The sequence below is a fragment of the Podarcis raffonei genome, chromosome 3 (genome assembly GCF_027172205.1).
Source record: "Podarcis raffonei isolate rPodRaf1 chromosome 3, rPodRaf1.pri, whole genome shotgun sequence".
Lineage (NCBI taxonomy): Eukaryota > Metazoa > Chordata > Lepidosauria > Squamata > Lacertidae > Podarcis > Podarcis raffonei.
Window position 1 is genome coordinate 71,309,576 of NC_070604.1, and position 20,233 is coordinate 71,329,808.

The window sequence follows — 20,233 nt, forward strand, 5'->3', positions numbered from 1 at the left end:
CATGAAGTGTAGAATGGGCACACTTGTTGGTTGCCATAATGGTTGCTGGTGGGCTCACACCTTGGTGAGGACCTCATGAAAGTGTTCAAGCCTTTATAAAACACTGTGCACCTGTACCCTGTAATTCCCATGATCACAAGTTGTAATTGCAGAATTGGCATATGCCATGTGGAGGCCTGTTAAAGCTATGGTTTTCCCAGTAGTGATGTATGGAAGTGAGAGCTGACCATAAAGAAGGCTGATCGCCAAAGAATCGATGCTTTTGAATTATGGTGCTGGAGGAGACCCTTGAGAGTCCCATGGACTGCAAGAAGATCAAACCTATCCATTCTTAAGGAAATCAGCCCTGAGTGCTCACTGGAAGGACAGATCCTGAAGCTGAGGCTCCAGTACTTTGGCCACCTCATGAGAAGAGAAGACTCCCTGGAAAAGACCCTGATGTTGGGAAAGATGGAGGGCACAAGGAGAAGGGGATGACAAAGGATGAGATGGTTGGACAGTGTTCTTGAAGCTACCAACATGAGTTTGACCAAACTGCGGGAGGCAGTTGAAGACAGGAGTGCCTGGCGTGCTCTGGTCCATGGGGTCACGAAGAGTCAGACACGACTAAACGACTAAACAACAACAACAATGTGGAGGCCTTGGTTCATAACTTGGTGAGTCCATGCAATTTCCATGTGAAGCCAATGGTGGCTGTGTGCAGAAGGTGTTGGCACTGTTGGGCATCCTTTGCGGCCCATGCTTCAGCCGCAGACCCACTGCCACTCCTTGGAGCCTCTTGGACCTGCTGTTCTTCCTCTTAGCTGTTTCTGCCTGTTGACTTGCTCTCTCCAAGGCTTTAGAGTTGTGCTTCATCCATACAACCGGTCCTTTCAGCTAGTACCTTGCCAGTCAGAAAGTGGATGTAACAACTGTATCTCAGTAGCGTGCTTGTATGTGTGTGTGCTTACAAGAAAACAAGAACTGATCATACCCAAGCTGAACGGGAGATATGAATCAGGAAACACATCACCATAGCAACCAAAGCTGTGTCTTGAAACCCCAAGGAAATATAGAGGAAAGTGTTGCAATCCTACTTGTGAGTCACCATCCTAGAGGGCAGTCATTCCTGTGACAAAGAAATCCTTGGGATCATGTAACTGTAAGCTTGTATGAAAGATGGGACTTTGTAATCGAAATAATTTAAGAAATGACCTTGTCCGGTGAAGTGTTAACAAACACAGATAAAGAACTTTGGATCCCCTGTTGATATACTGTGAAAGATAAATGCTGATGTTGACAACAGATTTCATAGAAAACAAAAAGCCGAGGCCGAGCTTGGTTTTTAGTTTCCTGCCATAATGCTTTGCTTCACATGAGGATTAAGCAGTTTGAAACGGAAGCGATTTCCTCACCTCCTCTGGCACCCTTCCTATCGTGAATGAAGGCAATCTTGTGGGTTACCCCACTGAGCCAGCAGATTGCCTCATATCCGTATAGCTCAGGGTTTCGTTGCATTTCTGCAAAGCTAGAGTGCCTTCAGAATGTTACCGTTTTGTGGGAGGAATTCAAGCGCATGCCATTAATTTAATTAGAGTGGATTAATGTGCTCTGTCACCCTAGTGCAACAAATCCACTTTGATGAAGAAATTTGCTTTTTGCTGTTAGGAAAGTGATGGGAAAATGCACTGAAAAGTGTGGGATGAATGAATTCTGGGAAGACACATAAACACCCCACAAGCCAATCAGGATGTCATATAACTGTCCTGCAAACAAAGAATGCTTAGTATAACCTCTGTGCAAGCAGAGCAGGATGAATGCTCAATAAGTAGTTTGTCTGAAGGAGCCCACTGTCAGACACACGGTGTAACTAACCTTCCAGAGACATATTTAACACCTGACAATGAGTAGTGCAGGCTCTATTGACACAGAAACCATAGGGAGCGGTGTCAGGCAATTTTACACCAACCCAAGAGACTCTGCAGTACAGACCTTGCTTCCATATGTATTCCACCTGTCATCACCATGTGCATTTTGCAAGTTACTAATAACCTTTGCAGCATTTTAACACTGACAGCTATTTGTCCAAGAACACCTTATGACTTTATCATGCACATCGGTTTATACTGTGGGGGCAGTGGAAGGGGGGGTTTAATCTGCTATATATCTTGGAGAGTTGTTGGTTCATTGTGCATTTGGACACCTCTTAAAATAACGTAGCCAAATTTTGCATGATGGCTTTTGTCTATATGGACACTTGCATGCCACTTTGAATCAAGTTGGTAGACTTAACTTTTCCGAACTGGATCAGTTTTGAGCAGATTTTGCACGATGGTCCTTGAGGTCAAGGAGCAGTTTCCATATCTGTTTGGATACCGTTAGACCTCATTTTGAATCAAGATTTTTTTGAGTCCTTAGAATTCCTGAGCAACACTGAGTGTGCGGGTGCTAGTGGTAAAACAATTCAGCTACATTTAATCAAAAAATATCCATCAGTGTTCAGGGTATGTGTGAAATTTTGGGGTTGCCACTGATCTTGTGGAAGTGCTAGTGAGAATATGGACAGTTACACGCTGTTTTTATGTAAGCTGTGCGTTGGATCATGACCTGCAACTGCCAAGGTGCCTCTTGCTCCTCTTGTCATTAAGGAGTCATCTTAAGGAGTCCTCTTGCTCCTCTTGTCATTAAGGAGTCATCATTAAGGAGCTCCTCTTGTCATCTACATGCAAACTTTTGACTACCTCCTAAGAGCCAGGTCACACATTACCACATAGTCATTCCTGTATTTTCATCCAGCTCTGCCCCCCCCTTTTGCAGACATTGGTTGCATATTAGAAAACAAACAGCAACTTCAGTACAGGTATTCTAGGCAGGAAAAGTGCTTTATTCTTTATTCTACTTCTGAATTAAAAACAATTGCTTTCACATTGCTATGTTCACTCTACTAGGTTACTGTGAGCCATGAATAAAAAAGACTGCTGCTATTGATATAGCAAGAACAATGTGTTTTTAAAAGTAATCTTGCAAGTTCAGAAGAGCACTCTCAGCAGGTCTCAAATCTCCATTTTATACAATTCCACGGTGTCACAAGTACGTAGTAAGAGCCTGTTGTTTCAGGCCAATAGCCCATGTAGTCTAGCATCCTGTTATCATGGTGGCTAACTAGATGCCTATGGGAAGCCCACAAGCGCAAGAGCACTCTCCCTCCTGCGATTTCTAGCAACTAGTATTCAAGAAGCCTACTGCCTCTGACCATGGAGACAGAGGATAGCCAGTATAGCTGGCAGGCACTGCTAGCCTTTACCTGCCTGAAAGAATTCCTGCAATCCACTGTACCTTCAAAACTGGCTTAGACTGAGAATCAAAGAAGATGCAGGTGGACATCAACATCAGAAGGATCATCCAGATCTCAGTAAGTTGGTTTAATCTTGCATCCTTTGATTGGGACAATGCATGTCACCATTTAGTTGTACTATACATGCATGGAGTGGATTGGGGCTATTGCCAAAAGCTGTAACCGATAGCAGTGGCAATAGCTGGCGTTCTAATCACCAGTTGAATGTGCATGCAAGTTGCCTATGGGAGTTCAGGATTCTTGAAAAAGGAAACTGAATGTAATATTCAACTAAGTTTGATTCAGAGTACATCCATTAAAATTGATGAACATGACTAAGTTAGGTTCATTAACTACAATTGGTCTACTATAAGTAAAACCTAGTTGAACACTACCCTGAATTATTCTCTGCTAGGTTTCGAAAAGCGGGATCTTGTTAGAATTTGAGGTGGGGTAATGAAATTGGGAGGAGACAGCATTAAAAATTGGAAACTTTGGGGTTGGTGCCTTTTTGTTTTTAAATAATTTTCTGCACAGCACCCGGTTGTAATGGGTTCTTAGCTAACAGCAATAATGAAGTTCAAAGGTAGCATATTTCTGTTGATCTAATCTCCATTGTGCTCAAGCATCTGACAGGCTACATTAAGAGACAGAACAGTGACCTGGATGAACATTTATTCAGAAAGGCAAATCTTCAGATCCATTGAACTAGCAGAAAAGATGTTGCAGATGAGGGTATTTGCTTGGATTTTTAGTGATAACCTAAAGAAACAGAAAGCAGATCCTGCATTTTTATTTTTTATTTTTGGCTGGGGACCATTTCATAAGACGGAGGTTTATTTCAGTTGGAAATAGCATATAAAGGGGAAGTGGTAGACACTAGGACACTTGATTAATGCAAACCCAGACAAAGCAGCTCATTGTTAAGATGGTCTAGAGCATTTCCTACAGCAGTCTTGACTCCTGACTATATTTAAGGGGGAAAGGAATGATCACACAATGTATAAGGAACAAGATGAAAAAATCGCCAGTCCTCTTGTATAGCTTTAAAACCCACAGACACAAATAACAAGAGATATATCCATTATGTACAAAGCTACACATTTCAGGAAGAACAGTGCGTATTCCATATGACACTGAGAAGGCTACCTTTTCAAGGAAAGGTAGACATAGGTGAGCTTATATTAGATGCAGTTGAAAGACTTGCTTTCGTGCCATGTGTACAGCAGACATTGTGTTGAAAGGGGACAGATAATTTAAACATAGGATTCCTTAGCACAGTTTATATGGCCAAAGGCTGGCTGGCTGCATGGCTGGGTCAGGTATTCTTGTTTGTTCTTTTGATAAGACCCAGACATGGTCCTGAGGCGATAGACTTGAGGGGTTAGGGGCAAGTTAGCTCGGGAATGTATTCCAATAACAAAGTCAACGGCTGATGCCTTGTCCTTAGGATCACTGGTCACAGAGAGCCTGTCGTTAAAAAAGTCCTTGTATACTTTGTTTGTAACCTCTTTATTGAGTCTCGAACGCTGAGGCTCAAAGTCTGGAGACAGCACAGTGGATCTCATATTTCGAACCGTTAAGCTACTGTATGAGGGAAGCCTAGCAGCTGAGCAGTTTCTGGTAGCCTCCTCATAAGACGGAGGATTCCCAGGATTCCTCTGGTCCACAAGCCGAAACACTTCATCTGCTGACATGAAACGAGACCTCGGTTGACCCCGCGAAGGTGCTGGGCTGTGGTCATCAGCACAAGTTGCGTGGACTATGCGGCAGGAAAGATGTCTCTCTTTCTTGGAGTCCTTCTTGAAACTGTCCCTCTGAAAGCCACCTATACCGCAGCTTTGGGTTTTCGCTAGCACCTTCTTGCGGGTTGCCACAGAAAACGACATGGAATGCCTCTTGAGCTCTCTGATGGAGGTGGTGTCACTTCCACTGGAAGCCTTGGTAGAAAAAGACTGCGGCCGAGTTAAGGCGTTTTTCTTGGCGATGGAAGGCGACGTCAGTGGTGAGCTGGTGAAGACAGAACAGTCAGAGACTGGAGAAGCACTGTCTAGCGAACTGCCAGAGGATGTTCTGGGCAATGAATTGTTTGACAATTCTGACAGCAGACTAGTTTTTATTGTCAGGTTGGATGGCTTCTTGTTCCTATAGAGGCCTGCAAGACGACGTTCTCCTGCCATTTCCTCTCTCAGGCCTTGGCACTTCAACCGCAGTTCCTCCTGCTGAATGACACTCTCCTCACTTCTGGCTAACTTCTGGCTTCTCATACAGCTTCCCTGGCAGCCCTTAGAAGAGAGCATGTCTGGCTCAGAGAACCTCCTATCCAGGTTGCCTATGGATTTTTTAAACCGGGTCACAGGAGAAGAGACAGGTGGAGTCTGGGCTACTGGCTCTCGAGAGTACAGCTCTGTACTGCTGCACCTGTGTTCTGTCCCCCTGGCTTGTGGTAGATCGTTGGCCTGGAGTTCACTGGAATTGCATTCTTCCTCAAAATCTGTGCTGTCATAGGCAGAATCATGTTGGCGTCTAGCAGACAACGTATCTGGAGGAGATGAAGCAAATGTGAGCAAACTGGGGCAGGTCCAGTCTTTATAAATTAGTCAATTACCATTAGCAGCAACAAAAATGTATATATTGCATATAAATAGCAATGGAGGGGCGGGCTAAAACCTTCCAGACACAGTAGAAAGACAAATCTGGTTCTTCAATATGAAAGCCTATAATTTAAGGGTAGCCAAAGTGGTACCTTCCAGATGTTGATGGACTACAATTCTCATCACCCCCGACTATTGGCTCTGTTGGTTGGGTCTGACAAACAACAACTGGAGGGCAGGGTACCCCTGAAATTTTTCTACTTCTAAAAGTGTCATGAACAAATGCCCACATTCCATAATATTAAGAACAATATTTTTGAATTTACCAAAAATTGTAGTGTGCAATTCTACCAACCTAGGGAACTGGTGACTTTTATTTTTCATGTTTTTATCAAAAATACACATGGTTTTTCTCCCCTCCATGCTCTGTCTAATATCTCCGATGATTAAAAATACTATATAAACATATACAGCAAATTTTTTTATCTTCAGAAATGAGAGGTGCTTCATCCTGGTTTCTCACATTCTAAATGCCAGAGAAATTCTATTGACGTTTCTGAGGTAAAATACAACTGCCTGCTATTAGGTCAACATACAGCTATCCTGAGATGCCATAGGGACACAGGAAACTGGCTCATACAGAGTCAGAATGCTGGCCCAGCTATCTCAATGTCATCAGCACTGAGAGGCAGCGACATTCCAGGGTTCTAGACAGGGAACACCCCCAGTTCCACCTGGAGATACTGGGAACTGAGCCTGGTATCTTCTGTGTGTGAAGCAGATACCTCATTTTGACCCTTCTCAAACTGCATAAAAAGGAAGTGAGAACCAAAGACATTGACATTCCACATTTACCCAGGGTTCTTTCATATGTCCATTGATCCTGCAAAGCACCACTCAAGGCTGTACCTCCAGTTGAAGCTTCACGGGGCTTAATGAGGTCTTTTTGCCTACTCCTGTAGGAGAGCCACTTTAGTGGTAGGTTAATAGGATTAGACTCACATATGAGACTGTCAGAGGAAGGACCCGAGTTTAGTAGGAGAGCATTTGGTTTGCATGCAGCAGGGGCCCCAGACTCTACCCCCAGGTAGGGCTGGAAGAGACCCCTGACAGAACCCTGAAGAACCACTGTCACTGAGCTCAATGGACCACTGGTCTGATAAACAAAAGGCAGCTTCCTATGTTCCTTTTGAGATACATCTGCTTAACAGTTGGACAGGATCCAGCATTGTGGTTTGTTGGCTATCACTAACCACTTCCTCAGCAGTTTAGAACATGTCTAAATAAACCAACAATGAACAATTATATCAAGCGGTGTGGCACTTTCAACGAAATCCTGGCACATTCAAGAGAAAACATTTCTCTGAATCGTGATTACCCAAATCGCTAAAGAAGCCGGATGCAAATATAGACTATTATTAGTACCTGGCCTGTCCAGGGAATCATCAGGAGAGATGCTGAACAGTGAAGAGATTTCTTCCCCAAATATATCAAAGCAGTTATCAATGAGAAATTCCACCAGTGTCTTCACCTGTGCAGATCAAAGAAGGATATTTGTTAATCAGGCATTCGTCTCAACCAACAGTTATTTGTATAGTTCTTCACATTTAAGAATTCTGGAAGGGAAATTCGCAGGACATATATGGTGTAGTCCTGCAGATGGGATGGAAAGGAAATGTATGGCTAACCTGCCTTGCTCTCCCCACCTGTTTTGGCTCAGGGCCTTTGCCCATCACCATTGAAGCCTGCTGGAGATGCCTGGGAGAACCCTGGAGTCAGGTGGCAGGGTATAAATAATAAAATCATTATTATTACTCTGAGGAGTGAGCTTCATAGTTTAACTATGCGCTGCTTGAAGCCAGGGTAGACAATGGGGAAATAGCTGGACTATTGGTCCGATTTGCCATAAGTCAGCTTCCTGTGTTTCAATGTGTGTCATAGCAATGGCCTTTACTTTGGAAAATAAATAGCAAAAGACGAAAAGTGAACAGGAAGCAAAAGTAAGCCAACCTTATCTGTTAGCTTTTTCTGGGCTTCAAGTGGAAGGCTTTGGTCATGAACTGGAGTCAGCATGTTTGGCCCAACACAGATGGCAAGGTTGCTGGAATCCATTTTGTTGACCTCTGAGCTTTTGCTGATGTGGTGAAGCACGCAGAGCAAATGCTTGAGCAAAAGAAGGTTGGGTCTCGGGAGTTTGCTTGCAACCCTAAAGAAATGAACATATGAGAGGAAAAAGTCATCCTCAGAAACTTCTGCTTTTTTTAAACCATCAGATTCACCAGTATGAGTGATACTTCCGCTCAAATGTGGAAATGCTCACTTAAAGTGGTCTCTCAAAATTCCCATTCAAAAGTCCCCAGACTGCAGCTTTGCATGGTCGAAACTGGCTAACCACAAACTCCTGACCAGGCCCCAAACAGTGTAATTCCGATGTAAAACTATGGAGTTAAAAAAGCACCCAATTTGATATTTGTAACAATAATAAGCATGGTATGCACATTTTTTAAACAAACAAACAAACAAATATTGACATTTATTCCATGTAAGTCAGTTCTTAGCTATCACAGAGGGTTGGCTATTCTCCCTACAGGATTGAAAAGGTGACTGAAAATATGGTCACGGTTCATCCAGGGTTGAGCACATTTTACTCCTACTGACTTCAATGTGGCTTAAAAGTTCTCAGTAGTTGAATGTATTTGTTTGCGGCATACCATTACTCACTCACTGTTTATTTTAGTAAAATGGTAACTGGATTGTAAGCTTTCAGTCCTTGTTATAACCAGATCCTAATCATGCTTACTCAGCAGTAAATCCTATTGAATTCAGTGGAGCTTGCTTGAAAGTAAATACACTTAGGACTACAATTTACGATGTTCCAAATTTGTGTGAGCTTTGTTTTTGCTGCGATAGTTGCTATTTCAAAGTGTGCAAAAATGTTTATGAAAAATACTGTACGTTTCACTCTTTCGCCTCCGTCCTGCACCAAGCTGCAGTCAGTGAAGGGCTTCTTCACTGCTTCATCCTTGCCATTCAGGGATCACATTGAGATCATAGGGATCACATAGAGATGATATGTTTCACATTATCATTCAGATCTGGTGATGTGATCACTGTGACAGGATGATACCTTCATGATGCCATGTAGCCATTCAGATTCGGCTGATAACTTCATGAGGCAAACAAAGTCCTCATTCTGAATTGTAGGAAAGAGTAAATACAACCCCATTGCCTAGGCCAGAGGTTTTCAAACTTTTTGAGTTGGCTCCCTTGACCGACTACATTTTTTTCTGCAGTGCTCCTGTGGGGCTCAAGGGCCCAGTTATGTCACCTCTTGCCTGCAGAGCTGGCAGCCTCACACCCTTTTTCAAATACCCTCCCTTGTGGAGTGTTCCCTCAGCTTCCTCTCCTCTCTCCTTGGGAGTCGCCTGGGCAACCACAGCTGCCACCCCAGGTCTCCGAGCTGCCCCCCTGCCCCAAAGAGAGGCACCTCCTCACACTGCCTCACAGGGACCTGGGAAGCACCCCCTGGCCAGCCCCAGAAACACCAATTGCCTACGGAGCTTGTAGCCAGAGCTGTTGCAACAAATAGCTGTGTAAGCCCATGGGAGGCAGAGATGTGAGAGGGCATGAGGGGAGGGAGGGGAGGAAAGAGGGACAGAGGCCAGTGTTGCCTGCAGCACCCCTGGCCATCATTCAAGGCACCCCAGGGTTCCATGGCACACTGGTTGAAAAACCACTGGCCTAGGCAACTGAGACAACATTTTCTGTCTTGACATACCAATTGCCTTGGCAGTGGGAATACATAACCTTCTACCATATTTGTCCCCTTAGGACCACTTTCACACCCTTTTGAACTAGAGAAGAAAAATGATTGAAAGCAAGGTCATAGCTTGGAAGAGAAAACCCTCAAACCTTCCCTTGTTGTTGACTGCACAAACTGTAGTTTCACCATATATAGGTTTATTCTTAAGTAAGTTCCCACTAAGTTTATATGATTGCAAGCCTTAGGATGCAATCTGACCCATACTTATTGGAGAATAAGCCCATCTTCAGAGAGACTTATTTCTGAGCAAACATACTTAGAATCACTCTTAGACTGCATTCCTAAGCATGATTACCATTGATATCGATCAGTTTCACAAATAAGCATGTTCAGGTGTACTTTCAATAAGAATCATGAGGAATCATGGAGGTGTTCTTAAAAGCCACCTAAATGTTTCCTTAAACCATTACTAGATTCCTTAAACCATTACCAGAATAAATATGAGCTGAGATAAAAGCTGTAGGAGCTGAGATAAAAGCTGTTTAGGATCAGGATCCCACTGCATTGCAGGCACAGCAATAAGAGACTTTCTGAAGGAGGATCAGCTTACTCTTTCATTGCTTCAGTTCTTTTGTGGTGGGTCATCTTCTCCAGTGCCATCATCCACTCATCATAAAGCTCAGAGAGCAGCAGTTTATGGGGAATGTTTCGAAGGAAATCCTGCAAGATAATGAGCCTCATTTTAGCATGGAGGAAACATGTTTTGCTATAGTGTAACAGTAATCATTGGTGCCTTTTCCAAGAGTTTGGGTAATGAAACAAATTGTTACAGCAAGAAACCAAGCAAATATACCTTTAAAACCACTGCTAACAGATGAACCGGTTTATCTTCAAAATCAACTTTCCCTCCAAAGTTTAACTCTTCTTTCAGCTCCTTGCGGGCCTTTTCGTTGGCAGCTTTCCGGAATATTCCTTCCGTTAAAGGCCCTTCCAAGAAGAGCATTGTAAGGATATCCTATGTACGCAAAAGAACAAGAACAAAAGAAAGGCTGCTTGTCATCTCATTAGGAACAGCCTCAGAGAACCCAACACAGTCATTGTAACACAACTGTTTACCTGGAATATGTATATGCTTTGCTTACCTGTATTGGCTTGGGCAGCATATCATCTTCACTGCAGACAATAGACAATGGCTGATCAAACAGAGGAGGCTTCAGGTCAGATTCCAGATTCCCCAGAGTCTCTGATCCAGTGGTGGTTCTTCTCAGCATAAATGGCCAAGATATTACTTTCTTTCTCTTCTTATTACTCTCTGTTGGAGAGAAGAAAAAGGAACAAGAAAAATGAGTAACATTAGATACACGGGTGAATGACATATTACTGCTAAATTGTATAAAGAGACGGAAAACGCCCATGGAATAAAGCGAAGCCATGAAGTATAGACGATTAATGGTGCAATGGTTCAGAGGTGAGCCCCATTAGATTCAATGGGCCTGACTCCCAGCTAAGTGAGTATATGATGTGCAACCTAAAACGTAAAACGAACAGACAAGGAGAAAGAGGGCACAAGCTCATAGAGCTTTATGAGGGAAATAGAGGCACCTTATCAATTCTCAGTACCCTTAAAGTGGTATAACAGTGCTTTAAATGTACAGTCCAGATGCAGCATAACTAAGGTGGAAGACTTAGTCTGTAGCCACTTTGCTTTGGCTTTACAATGGCCTTCCAGCCAAACTCGTTGCCTACTATTAGAAACCTTAGTTCTATGCAGGGCTGCCACCAGGGGGCAATTTAGAAGGCTGATGCTGATTGTAATCCCAGTCTTAAATGTGGGGGCGTGCCAGGCTGCTGCTGTTCCATGGCACAGAATGGCCCCAGCAGGAAGAAACAAAGTACAGTGGTACCTCAGGTTACATACACTTCAGGTTACAGACTCCGCTAACCCAGAAATAGTGCTTCAGGTTAAGAACTTTGCTTCAGGATGAGTACAGAAATCATGCTACGGCGGCACAGTGGCAGCAGCAGGAGGCCCGATTAGCTATAGTGGTGCTTCAGGTTAAGAACAGTTTCAGGTTAAGTACGGACCTCCGGAACGAATTAAGTACTTAACCTGAGGTACCACTGTATAACCTCTGAAAAGACAGATCCTACTATCTGCTGCTACTGCACAGTGGAGCAAAGTAAATGTTTCAGCACTTGATTGCACTTGTATAGTAAAATTAAGGAGCATAGTTATGGCATGGCAGAATGACTCATTTTCATGCTTATCAAAGGGCATCATTTCCTTGTTAAAACGCACCAGTCAGATGACACAGTCCATCTTCAGTGTCACATGGCATGAACAAGTGGCATTTCTTGATGTCAGCCTGGAATAAACAATAAGCAGCAAGAAAGAAAGTCACTTAAATGGTTTATTTTGTTAGCTTTTCCACGTAGCTCACTGCCATAATATATCTGTGCAATGTCTCTTCCCCCAAATGGAAAGCAAACTTCCTTCAAGTTATCTCACAACTTCTGCCTGGCACTTGGCAGGGGATAAGCAAGCAGTCAATTTTGGCAACAGTTGGGCTGGAAGTTACATGGACTGGCATGCGCAATCGCAGCATGCTAGGTTCCCTGGCGGAGCTCTTACCAATTTTTATAGAAAACAATAATAGAGTGAACTATGGGATGAGTTGGGCACAAGTTGCTTTCTCAGATACCTTTCTCCCCTATCACCAACACCCTCAGCTTTTGTAACTGAGCAACTGAGTTTCGAAAACAGCTTGCAATTTGGCAGGGGGGTTATTGGCTCACAGAAAAAGTCAACAATCCCAGAGGGAGTAGTGCAAGCTTCTTCTGTGAACCTAAGCAGGTCTTTGGATCCTAGCCATAGACCCAAGTAAGGCTCTAACTGCACATCATAGGACAGTGTCTCATTGAAATTGATGGGGCTTTAAAGTGAAATATGTTTAGGCTTCAGTATTATGGTCATACAGGCTTCAGCTTTACTTCAGCTTTACAAAACATCTTTAGCAAAGTCTCATGTCCTTTTCAGGTCCTTTTCAGGTGGGAATGGGAGAATAGGGCCTTGGTGGCTGCTGCCTAGTCTTTGCTGGCCCTGTCCCCTTCCATTCAGACATTACAGGGACAAGGTCTGAAGCAGGGAACCTGCTGTACAAATGTATTTATTTTATTTTTAAAACTTGGCAGCTGGTGTACCCCCTCAAAAGATGTGCAAGAGAATCAAGCAATAGACTCAAACTTGTCTACAATATACTTGCATTAAAAAGACACCAACCCAAGCCGTTAAATAATCCATCTATAAAAGCACCATCAGCCCATAGAACAAGAACAAATTGTAATGACAAAATGCAAAAAGCCATGGAAACAAAAATCAAGCAAAAGCAAAAATCAAGCCTGGGTGAAATTTTGATTGAAAGCTGTGAAGTGCCGCCACTGATCTTGTCTGAGAGCGAAAGGGGTTTCCAGAGTGTGTGGAGAATGCCTTTTGTCAAGTAACCACATACCAGATTTGTGGCAGACGTGGCACCATCAGGAACTGGAAGGCATTCCCACCTGACCTTCATGCCCAGGCAATGTAGATATGAGATAAGGCATTTCATCAAATATCTTGGTCCCTAGCCATATCAGGCTGTATATATAAAAACAAGCACCGTGAACTTGGCTTGGTTTGATCAGCGTTCTAATTCATACTGTGAGCCCACAGTCGTACAGCGGGCACCTTGCTACCTCATACAGCGGGCGCCCAGTGTGTGAATGGGGCCCCGCTCCTCCCTTCACACAACTGTAATTGGGTGAGCAGGCGAGAGCGTCTGAAAAGAGCTATTTTTTTCATTTCAGTGGGATGTAAATCCATATCAGTTAAGCATGTCACCCTAATTCACTCTAGAACAGACCACGTAGAGCTGCTTGCAAGTTATCAGACTGCAGACTGTAACTCAAGGCTCATGACTGAATTTTGGCAAACACGATTTTAATGCGATAAGCATGAAGGCACAATCTAAGGGGTACATGGTACCTCTGGGTATTTAAAAAGACAACAATAATGGCAATAGCAATAATAGCAGTGCTTCTGTTCTGACTTCAATTAAGCATAGCAAAACCTTCACTGACTGTGATTTCATAGTGGCAGAGCTGTGTAGTACAGTCCTGAGCAGCTTTGCTCAGAAGTAAGCCCCACTAAGTTCAATGGGGCATACTTCCTAGGAAGCATGCTTAAGATTGTAGCCTGTAACGTAAAGACTCAGCAAAGAATTTGAAGCTGGTGTTTACCTCAGACTGGCATGCAATCAAAGTCTCCATATCACTCGCATTTATGGTTTTGGGCTGCAAATCAAAACAAAGGCAGGATATCGTGAAAATCCCATTCAGTTATGCGTAATAACATACTATAGTCTTCAGAGAGTAGATTAGTTGAAGAGGCAATAAATACTCACTGTATTGCAGCTGCTTAGCACCTTCATCAGGATTTTGGTTAAGGAAGCTTTAACGATGTTTGCTACTTTGAGTCCTTTCGTTTGCCTGTTTAGAATGAGGAGGCAAATATTAACAATATTTTATTCCCCCCTTCTGCAAACTCAGGCTCAATACAGACAACAACCGTGAGCTGAAAGTGATTTGAGAGAGAGGCTGTGACATGCACACACATTAGTTTTCTCTCCCTGTCACCTCTGGTTTCTGAGAGTGTTTGACACAGTACAAAATCTGCAAAGTCTATTTTACCCAAGCGAAAAGTGGACTGAGTGTGCACACCACAAGTGGTAAGCTCTCTCTCAAACTGCCTTCAATCCTCTGAAAAGGCTTTGATTAGCCTCAAGCATCAGATGTGAACTAAAAGATGCTCTCACATACAAAGATTCTCTCGACAACCTGACATAAAAGCATCATTACACTAGTGAAAACAACAACTCTTGAATCCACTCCATTCAAGCACTATGTACAGCATGCTGTAAAATATGTAACCATGTGAAAAGATATAGAAGTAAGCTATGTGAATGCAGACAGTTGTAATCAGATGGATTACATCTGTCAATGTACAAATACCCCTAACCTGCTTGATATTGGTGCTAAGTTCCATGTACAATGCTAAACATCAAAAAGCCCCCATCAGCTGTACTGAGGTACAGTTAAGTTGGGCAGTGGGTGCCTTGCCCTAAACATTTCTCTTAACAAAAATCCCAGCGAGCTACTTACAGTGAACTTTTAACAGACATTCATCTTCTAGGCTCTCCAGAGAATGGTATCCGGACAGAGTTCTTTCAACTCGAGTGAACTGCAGACAGAAAGGGAACCAGCATGACGCTCTCCTCCTCCTCAGACTAATTTGCCTGAGAGAGATGCGGAGACACACACAGAGAGCCCTTCCGCACCACGTGTGCTGCATGCAAAATGAGTTGTGGTGGAAAGGGGGGCAGGTGGAAAGTCACAAACGTAAGAGGCACAGGAAGGAGCATCATGGCTCAAAGGCAGAAGTCAGAGCTCCCCAGCAGATGCTCCCCAGTCCCCTTGGCTTCCTCTTTCCTTTTAGGGCAGCTGCAGTCTGGCTGTGTGTTTGGGTGTTTTGTTTTTTCCTACTTGAATTAAAAAAAAACCCCAGTATTGTTACAGACAGAAAGGCAATGGAACAGATGAAGTGCCTCACAGGTAAGCTTTCCACCTTACGACAGGAATCAGGTGGGATGTGTGAAGAAAAAGAAGTGGTCTTGTGTAGGCTGCCTTGAGGCCTTTTAAAGGGCATTCTGCAGTTTTAGGCACGAGAATCCTTCTCAGAGACCTTTCTTTCACCGCGTGCCCGACTCTTAAGACGTCAAATCTGACCTCAAATCAATAAACGACATCTTTTTAAAAAGTTCCAAATCAAGGCAAGTAGGTCAGGGTCTGAGCCTTTACAATGGAGTTGGATAGAGCATATGGGGAGAAAAATTGAGGGAGGAGGGTCAAAAAGCAGAAAGTTATCTATTAGTTATACACATTTGTGCCTCAGATACTTCTATTAAGTTTGCTGACACTCCCATATGTATTGTACTTGGCGGGGAAAAAATCAAATGAAATACCCATTAAAAAAGCAATGGACAAAATGGTTAAGTACACGAATTTCCCAGAATGCTGCTTTCCCTCAACAAGGCCAGCACCGTCTTCGGAGGGAAGCATTGCAGATTTGGATACCTAGGGATGTATATGACTAACCCTTCTCTGGAGCAGCCAACATCCCAGGTGACTTTGCAGATTAAAAAGGGAGAGTTAAATTAAGCCTTGGCCCTTACGCAGCCTCACAAAACGCCACACAACTCCACAAAGCCAGGAGACCAGCTGCAATACCCCCTCAACAAGAAATGGTGGCAGGCAGGCAGCGCCAGGTGGGGAGGAACAATAGTCAGTAGTGGGGAAGCTGCTTTTGGAAGGAACAATGGGGTTTATTACAGCTGGCGGAGTGAGCACACGCTCTCTGTGAAACAGCAGGTGCTGCCAAAATGGGTTTCATGCCTCATGGGAGCAGATCCTGGCAGGCCAAGAGGAACCAAGGCTGCAGTCCTTAAGCACATTTACTAAGGAGGGATTGACACTGCATTTTGTGGGGTTGCCAAACAAAACCCCCTCAGGATCACATTATAAATGGAGAGCCTGGCGTAACTCATTTTCAGACTGTTTTCACTACAGTGGAAACCACTCTAAATTATCCCACCTTCCCTGTTCCCTGTTCACTTCTTTAAGTTTTATCATGATTGACTATCATGATAAAACTTAAAGAAGGCTCTAGTCTACAGCAGGAGTGGGAAACCTCAGGCCAGGGGTCAAATGGAGCCCTTCAGCGCTCTCCAGCAGGCCCTTGGAACTCACCACAGGCCATGTCTCTCCTTGGCTCTGCTTCACAACTTTTATGTGTGTTTCTGCTGGGCTGGCATGTGTCCTTGAACTCTGATAATGCCTTTGGCTTGTCTGGGTGGACTGTAGAGAGGAGTGTCTGTGTAGGAACTAGCCTACTATACAAAGGTAAAATTTACGCTTGTTGCTCTGCACACTTTCGCCTCTGGCCCTGCCTACCCCTGGCATGTGGCCCTTGCAAGTTCACCTGGAATGGAATGTGGCCCTCTGGCGGAAAAAGGTTCCTCACCCAGCTCTGCAGTGACGGCTCTAGATGTGGCATGCAAGAAGGGAAAATGGAACAGGAAGCTTGAGGTGAGGTGGGATGAGCAGTTCTTAGTCACACATTTTAGCACCTTTCTCTCCCCATCTGACAGGGCAACTCACAACCGAAGGAGTTAGGAGGGAGTTGGCAGCCAATCACCAGGCTTAGTTGCCAGCACTGAAGCCGTTTCTTCTCAACTCACAGATAAGTCACACATTGCTGTTAGTGTGTGACATTATTAGCGATTTAGAATCTATAGCTTCGAACATGGGAAAAAATAAACTTGACCAGTTAAAAAATGCATCAGGTGACCTGTTTTATCTCTGCAGTGTAGCTTGACTTCAGGGTCATTGCAAAGGAAGATCCAAGCTGATCCAAGCAGTGTTTGGTATCATGACTGATCAGCCGGTCACTGATGACCTCAAGTCCCAACCAGAAACTCCAGGCCAATCAAATCCCAGCAGGCCTTGAAGTCACCACCAATCAGCTGCTGACATCAAGCCCCATTTTCAGCAGGGATTGGATCTACTTGGGATCAAGCCCAGCAGGTCTTATACTGGGTGCCAACTTTAATAGGCACTGAATATGAGCCCTGCTTGCCAAGCAACAAATAAGAGTGCATTTTAAGGTGACCAGTTCTTGGCAACTGTGTCTTTACCTACATTACCTGATGGGATATAAAATGGAAATGGCTTGGGGAAAACTGTCCCGTGGTGGTCTAAATTAGGACTCCTGTCCTAGCCCAATTTGGCACGTGGGCCAGAGAATCCACACCGCTGAATTATGAGGTGGGGGTGGGAGCTCAAAAATATAAAGAATGAAACAGAGTGAACTGAAGGCATACCACTAATCTTATTTTTCCACTGCCATCAATATTCCCACAAACAAAAATACCAGAAAATTATCCCCCTCCAAAAGCTATCAAATCCGCTTAGAAAGTATGAAATTGCTTAGTACTGTAGAATGTTCACAAACTTCTTGCAAACTAGTTTCCAGAAGTCTTGAATGCATAAAATGCATTGACAGGTCTTTAATTCCGGGACATCTTATTAAAGTTGTTACTTATGCCTTGCTGAAAAAGTGGAAATTTTATTACCCCCCCCCCACAAAGAGGACCAACTGAGGACAAAGATGTGCATAGAACCTTTGTATGATAATTTCTATGCCTGGATGCAAATTTAGCAATAATATTTATTTATTGAGAGCATTTGTACCATACTCTTCAGCCTCAAAAGGCTCCCAGGGTGGCTTACCATCTAAAAAGTCCCCATGCACACAAGAACGGATAATGAGGGAAGGGGGGGGGGAATTAAACTCAGGCACCATCTGGCACAGTTGAGGGGGTAGGAGATGCCTGATGGAGTTGGGCTTTCAGCAAAGCTGAGTCATTTTTAAAAATACATTGAATTTTCCATAAGGCTCACCATCGCCATCTAGTGTGACATTGTATATTACATTTAAAACACACTTAAAAAGTTTTAATTGGAGCTGTATAGCTGAGTCCCATAATAGCAGACCTGTCTTACTGCTGTCTGATGTACAGCTGCCAATTGTCAACAGACAGCCTCAAGCCTACTGCTTCCCATTCTTAGACTTTAATAACTCTAATAACTGGATCTGGTCTAGGGAGCCCTTTTCACTGAGAGCTTTCCCTGTAAAACAGTACATATGGCCACCCATATCTTGTGCTGAATTATTTATGCATAAATATCTTCTGCAATAACAAATAGTCTGTTCCTGTTACTGTGGCCAGGTTCGCACACAATGTTAAACCATACTTTAAAGCAGACTTTGGGTTTGCAAGGTTTACTGTACTTTCTTTGTTACTAGAACTTCACAGTCTGCCCACTGGAGTCAGGTGTCAAAAACATACTTTCAGAATTAATTGAGAATTAATCAGTTCTGAGCGCAGGAATACATTTTGAATCCCGGAACTGAGCTGTTACAATTTACAAAATTTACAAATTTTAATGAAAACTTAGCAAAAGAATAATAAAATAAAACCAGCAATTAAAAACTAAATAAATTAAAATGGCATTTTAAAATACATGCTGAATTTCATGTCAGGGTAGGCTTGGCTACACAAAAAAGTTTTTAGCAGGCACCAAACACAGTGAAGTTCCAAACGTTTCCCTCTTCCCCCAGCATAAGAAAAAGACCATACATTTGGTAAATTAAAAAGTGGTTTACTTACAAACTCTCCAAAGGTTGCACAGTAAAACTTGGTTTAGTTACCAAGTGGGGAAAGTTGCTAAATTATTGGTAGAGGAACTCAAAAGTGGCTTGTGAGAGACATGCTGTTTTAGCTGGGGCAGCTAGTTCAAAACCTCTTCACACACTCAGCTTCTCAGGTAGACTGAAGGGGAACAATAGGCTTGATTACTCATTTCATCCCAAGGTAAGCTAAGCCTGGCAGGACAGCTTACTCTATCGTATTAACCCCTTCATGTCTTAATTAGACTTAAACATGTTGGTTATATGAGGCTGGTTGTCCCACAGTTTCCTGAGCAATGCTATCAGATTAGTGTGCTTGCAATCTGCAACTTCAGACACACTTTTAAACTGCAATCCTAACCCCACTTACCCTGAGAGTAAGCCCCATTGAATTCAACAGGGCTTACTTCTGCACAGGCATGCACTGTTTGTCAATGTTATGAAAGAGGAAAACTTGCAAACATAAATTGTCGGCAGAGAAAGTTTATTTTGAAGCCAGGGCAGCTAAGAGGTTCATGGGAATCAGAAAATAAGGAACCAAACTGCTACGTCCCCCCCTTTTTCCCCTCCCCTCAAGGAGCAGCATCTGTTTTCCTTCTTTTGTGAAACCCCAAATGGGAAAATCCCAACCATGGCAAACATTTGTCTGTTTCAATAGAGCTTTCAGCTGACGTGAGGCACCCCTGATGACCGTTGCAAATGGGAGTTGCATGGCAGCAAATGGCTGACAAATCTGTGCTTGTTTCAGTGTCATGCTAATGAGAAAACAGCAGAGCTTACCACAGAGCTGAGCGGACAAAAGGATGCTACTCAGCGATTGACACTTTAACCTCCCCCCCCGCCCTATAATCTAGTAAAACAACCCAAGTTCTGCGCTGGTGCCTCTGAATGTTCATATATAGAATGTATTCCAGCTTTGCCAGAGCTGGCAGCATAACCGTCTCCTGGGAAACAATAGCAACATTGACCAAATAAAAAGGGAGCAGTTACGTAAGCCCATGGACAGGCTGGTCGTCCTATTTGTCTTTCTCCACTTCTCCCTCCTGTAATATTTTGGATTGCAAAGAGCAGATTTATAGGACCATCTCTATTGCTTTCATTATGCTTAGCTTGTTCTCTCTCTCTCTCTCTCTCTCTCTCTCTCTCTCTCACACACACACACACACACACACACACATTTTTGCAAAATGTGAAATAGGGATGGATAAACCTGTCAATTT

General features: G+C 43.5%; 1 protein-coding gene and 1 long non-coding RNA gene across 6 annotated transcripts in view; one reads left to right on the forward strand and one right to left on the reverse strand.

The window, feature by feature from the left end:
* The window catches only part of LOC128410705 (uncharacterized), a 29,521-nt gene extending 14,037 nt beyond the window's left edge, over nucleotides 1-15,484 (forward strand). The window contains exon 3 of the long non-coding RNA XR_008329582.1: nucleotides 14,898-15,484. This is a non-coding gene — a long non-coding RNA (uncharacterized LOC128410705). The remainder of the gene's footprint in view (nucleotides 1-14,897) is intronic.
* Nucleotides 4,099-19,160, reverse strand: TAGAP (T cell activation RhoGTPase activating protein). Of its 5 annotated transcripts, XM_053382293.1 has the most exons (11): nucleotides 18,994-19,160; nucleotides 14,867-14,945; nucleotides 14,110-14,194; nucleotides 13,946-13,999; nucleotides 11,966-12,036; nucleotides 10,813-10,978; nucleotides 10,524-10,685; nucleotides 10,281-10,390; nucleotides 7,918-8,113; nucleotides 7,333-7,438; nucleotides 4,099-5,855 (listed from the first exon to the last, which is right to left on the reverse strand). In XM_053382293.1, the coding sequence occupies exons 2-11, from the start codon at nucleotides 14,884-14,886 to the stop codon at nucleotides 4,570-4,572; spliced, it is 2,256 nt and encodes a 751-aa protein (XP_053238268.1). In that variant the 5' UTR covers nucleotides 14,887-14,945; nucleotides 18,994-19,160; the 3' UTR covers nucleotides 4,099-4,569. The 5 variants fall into 5 exon arrangements, with proteins under 5 accessions (XP_053238268.1, XP_053238266.1, XP_053238267.1 ...); XM_053382291.1 differs by lacking the exon at nucleotides 18,994-19,160 and having other exon boundaries at nucleotides 10,813-10,982; nucleotides 11,970-12,036; nucleotides 14,867-14,995; XM_053382292.1 differs by lacking the exon at nucleotides 18,994-19,160 and having other exon boundaries at nucleotides 14,867-14,994.
* Between the last annotated feature and the right edge of the window lie 1,073 nt (nucleotides 19,161-20,233).

What these genes read in the sequence shown, in the direction of transcription:
- TAGAP (XM_053382293.1), bottom strand. Translation starts at nt 14,886, where the DNA reads ATGTCTGTTAAAAGTTCACT. An exon ending in CTGTGTCATCTGACTGGTGC is followed by an intron (nt 10,979 to 11,965) that starts GTTTTAACAAGG and finishes TCCAACAGAGAG; the next exon opens with TAATAAGAAGAGAAAGAAAG. An exon ending in TGCTGCCCAAGCCAATACAG is followed by an intron (nt 10,686 to 10,812) that starts GTAAGCAAAGCA and finishes TTGCGTACATAG; the next exon opens with GATATCCTTACAATGCTCTT.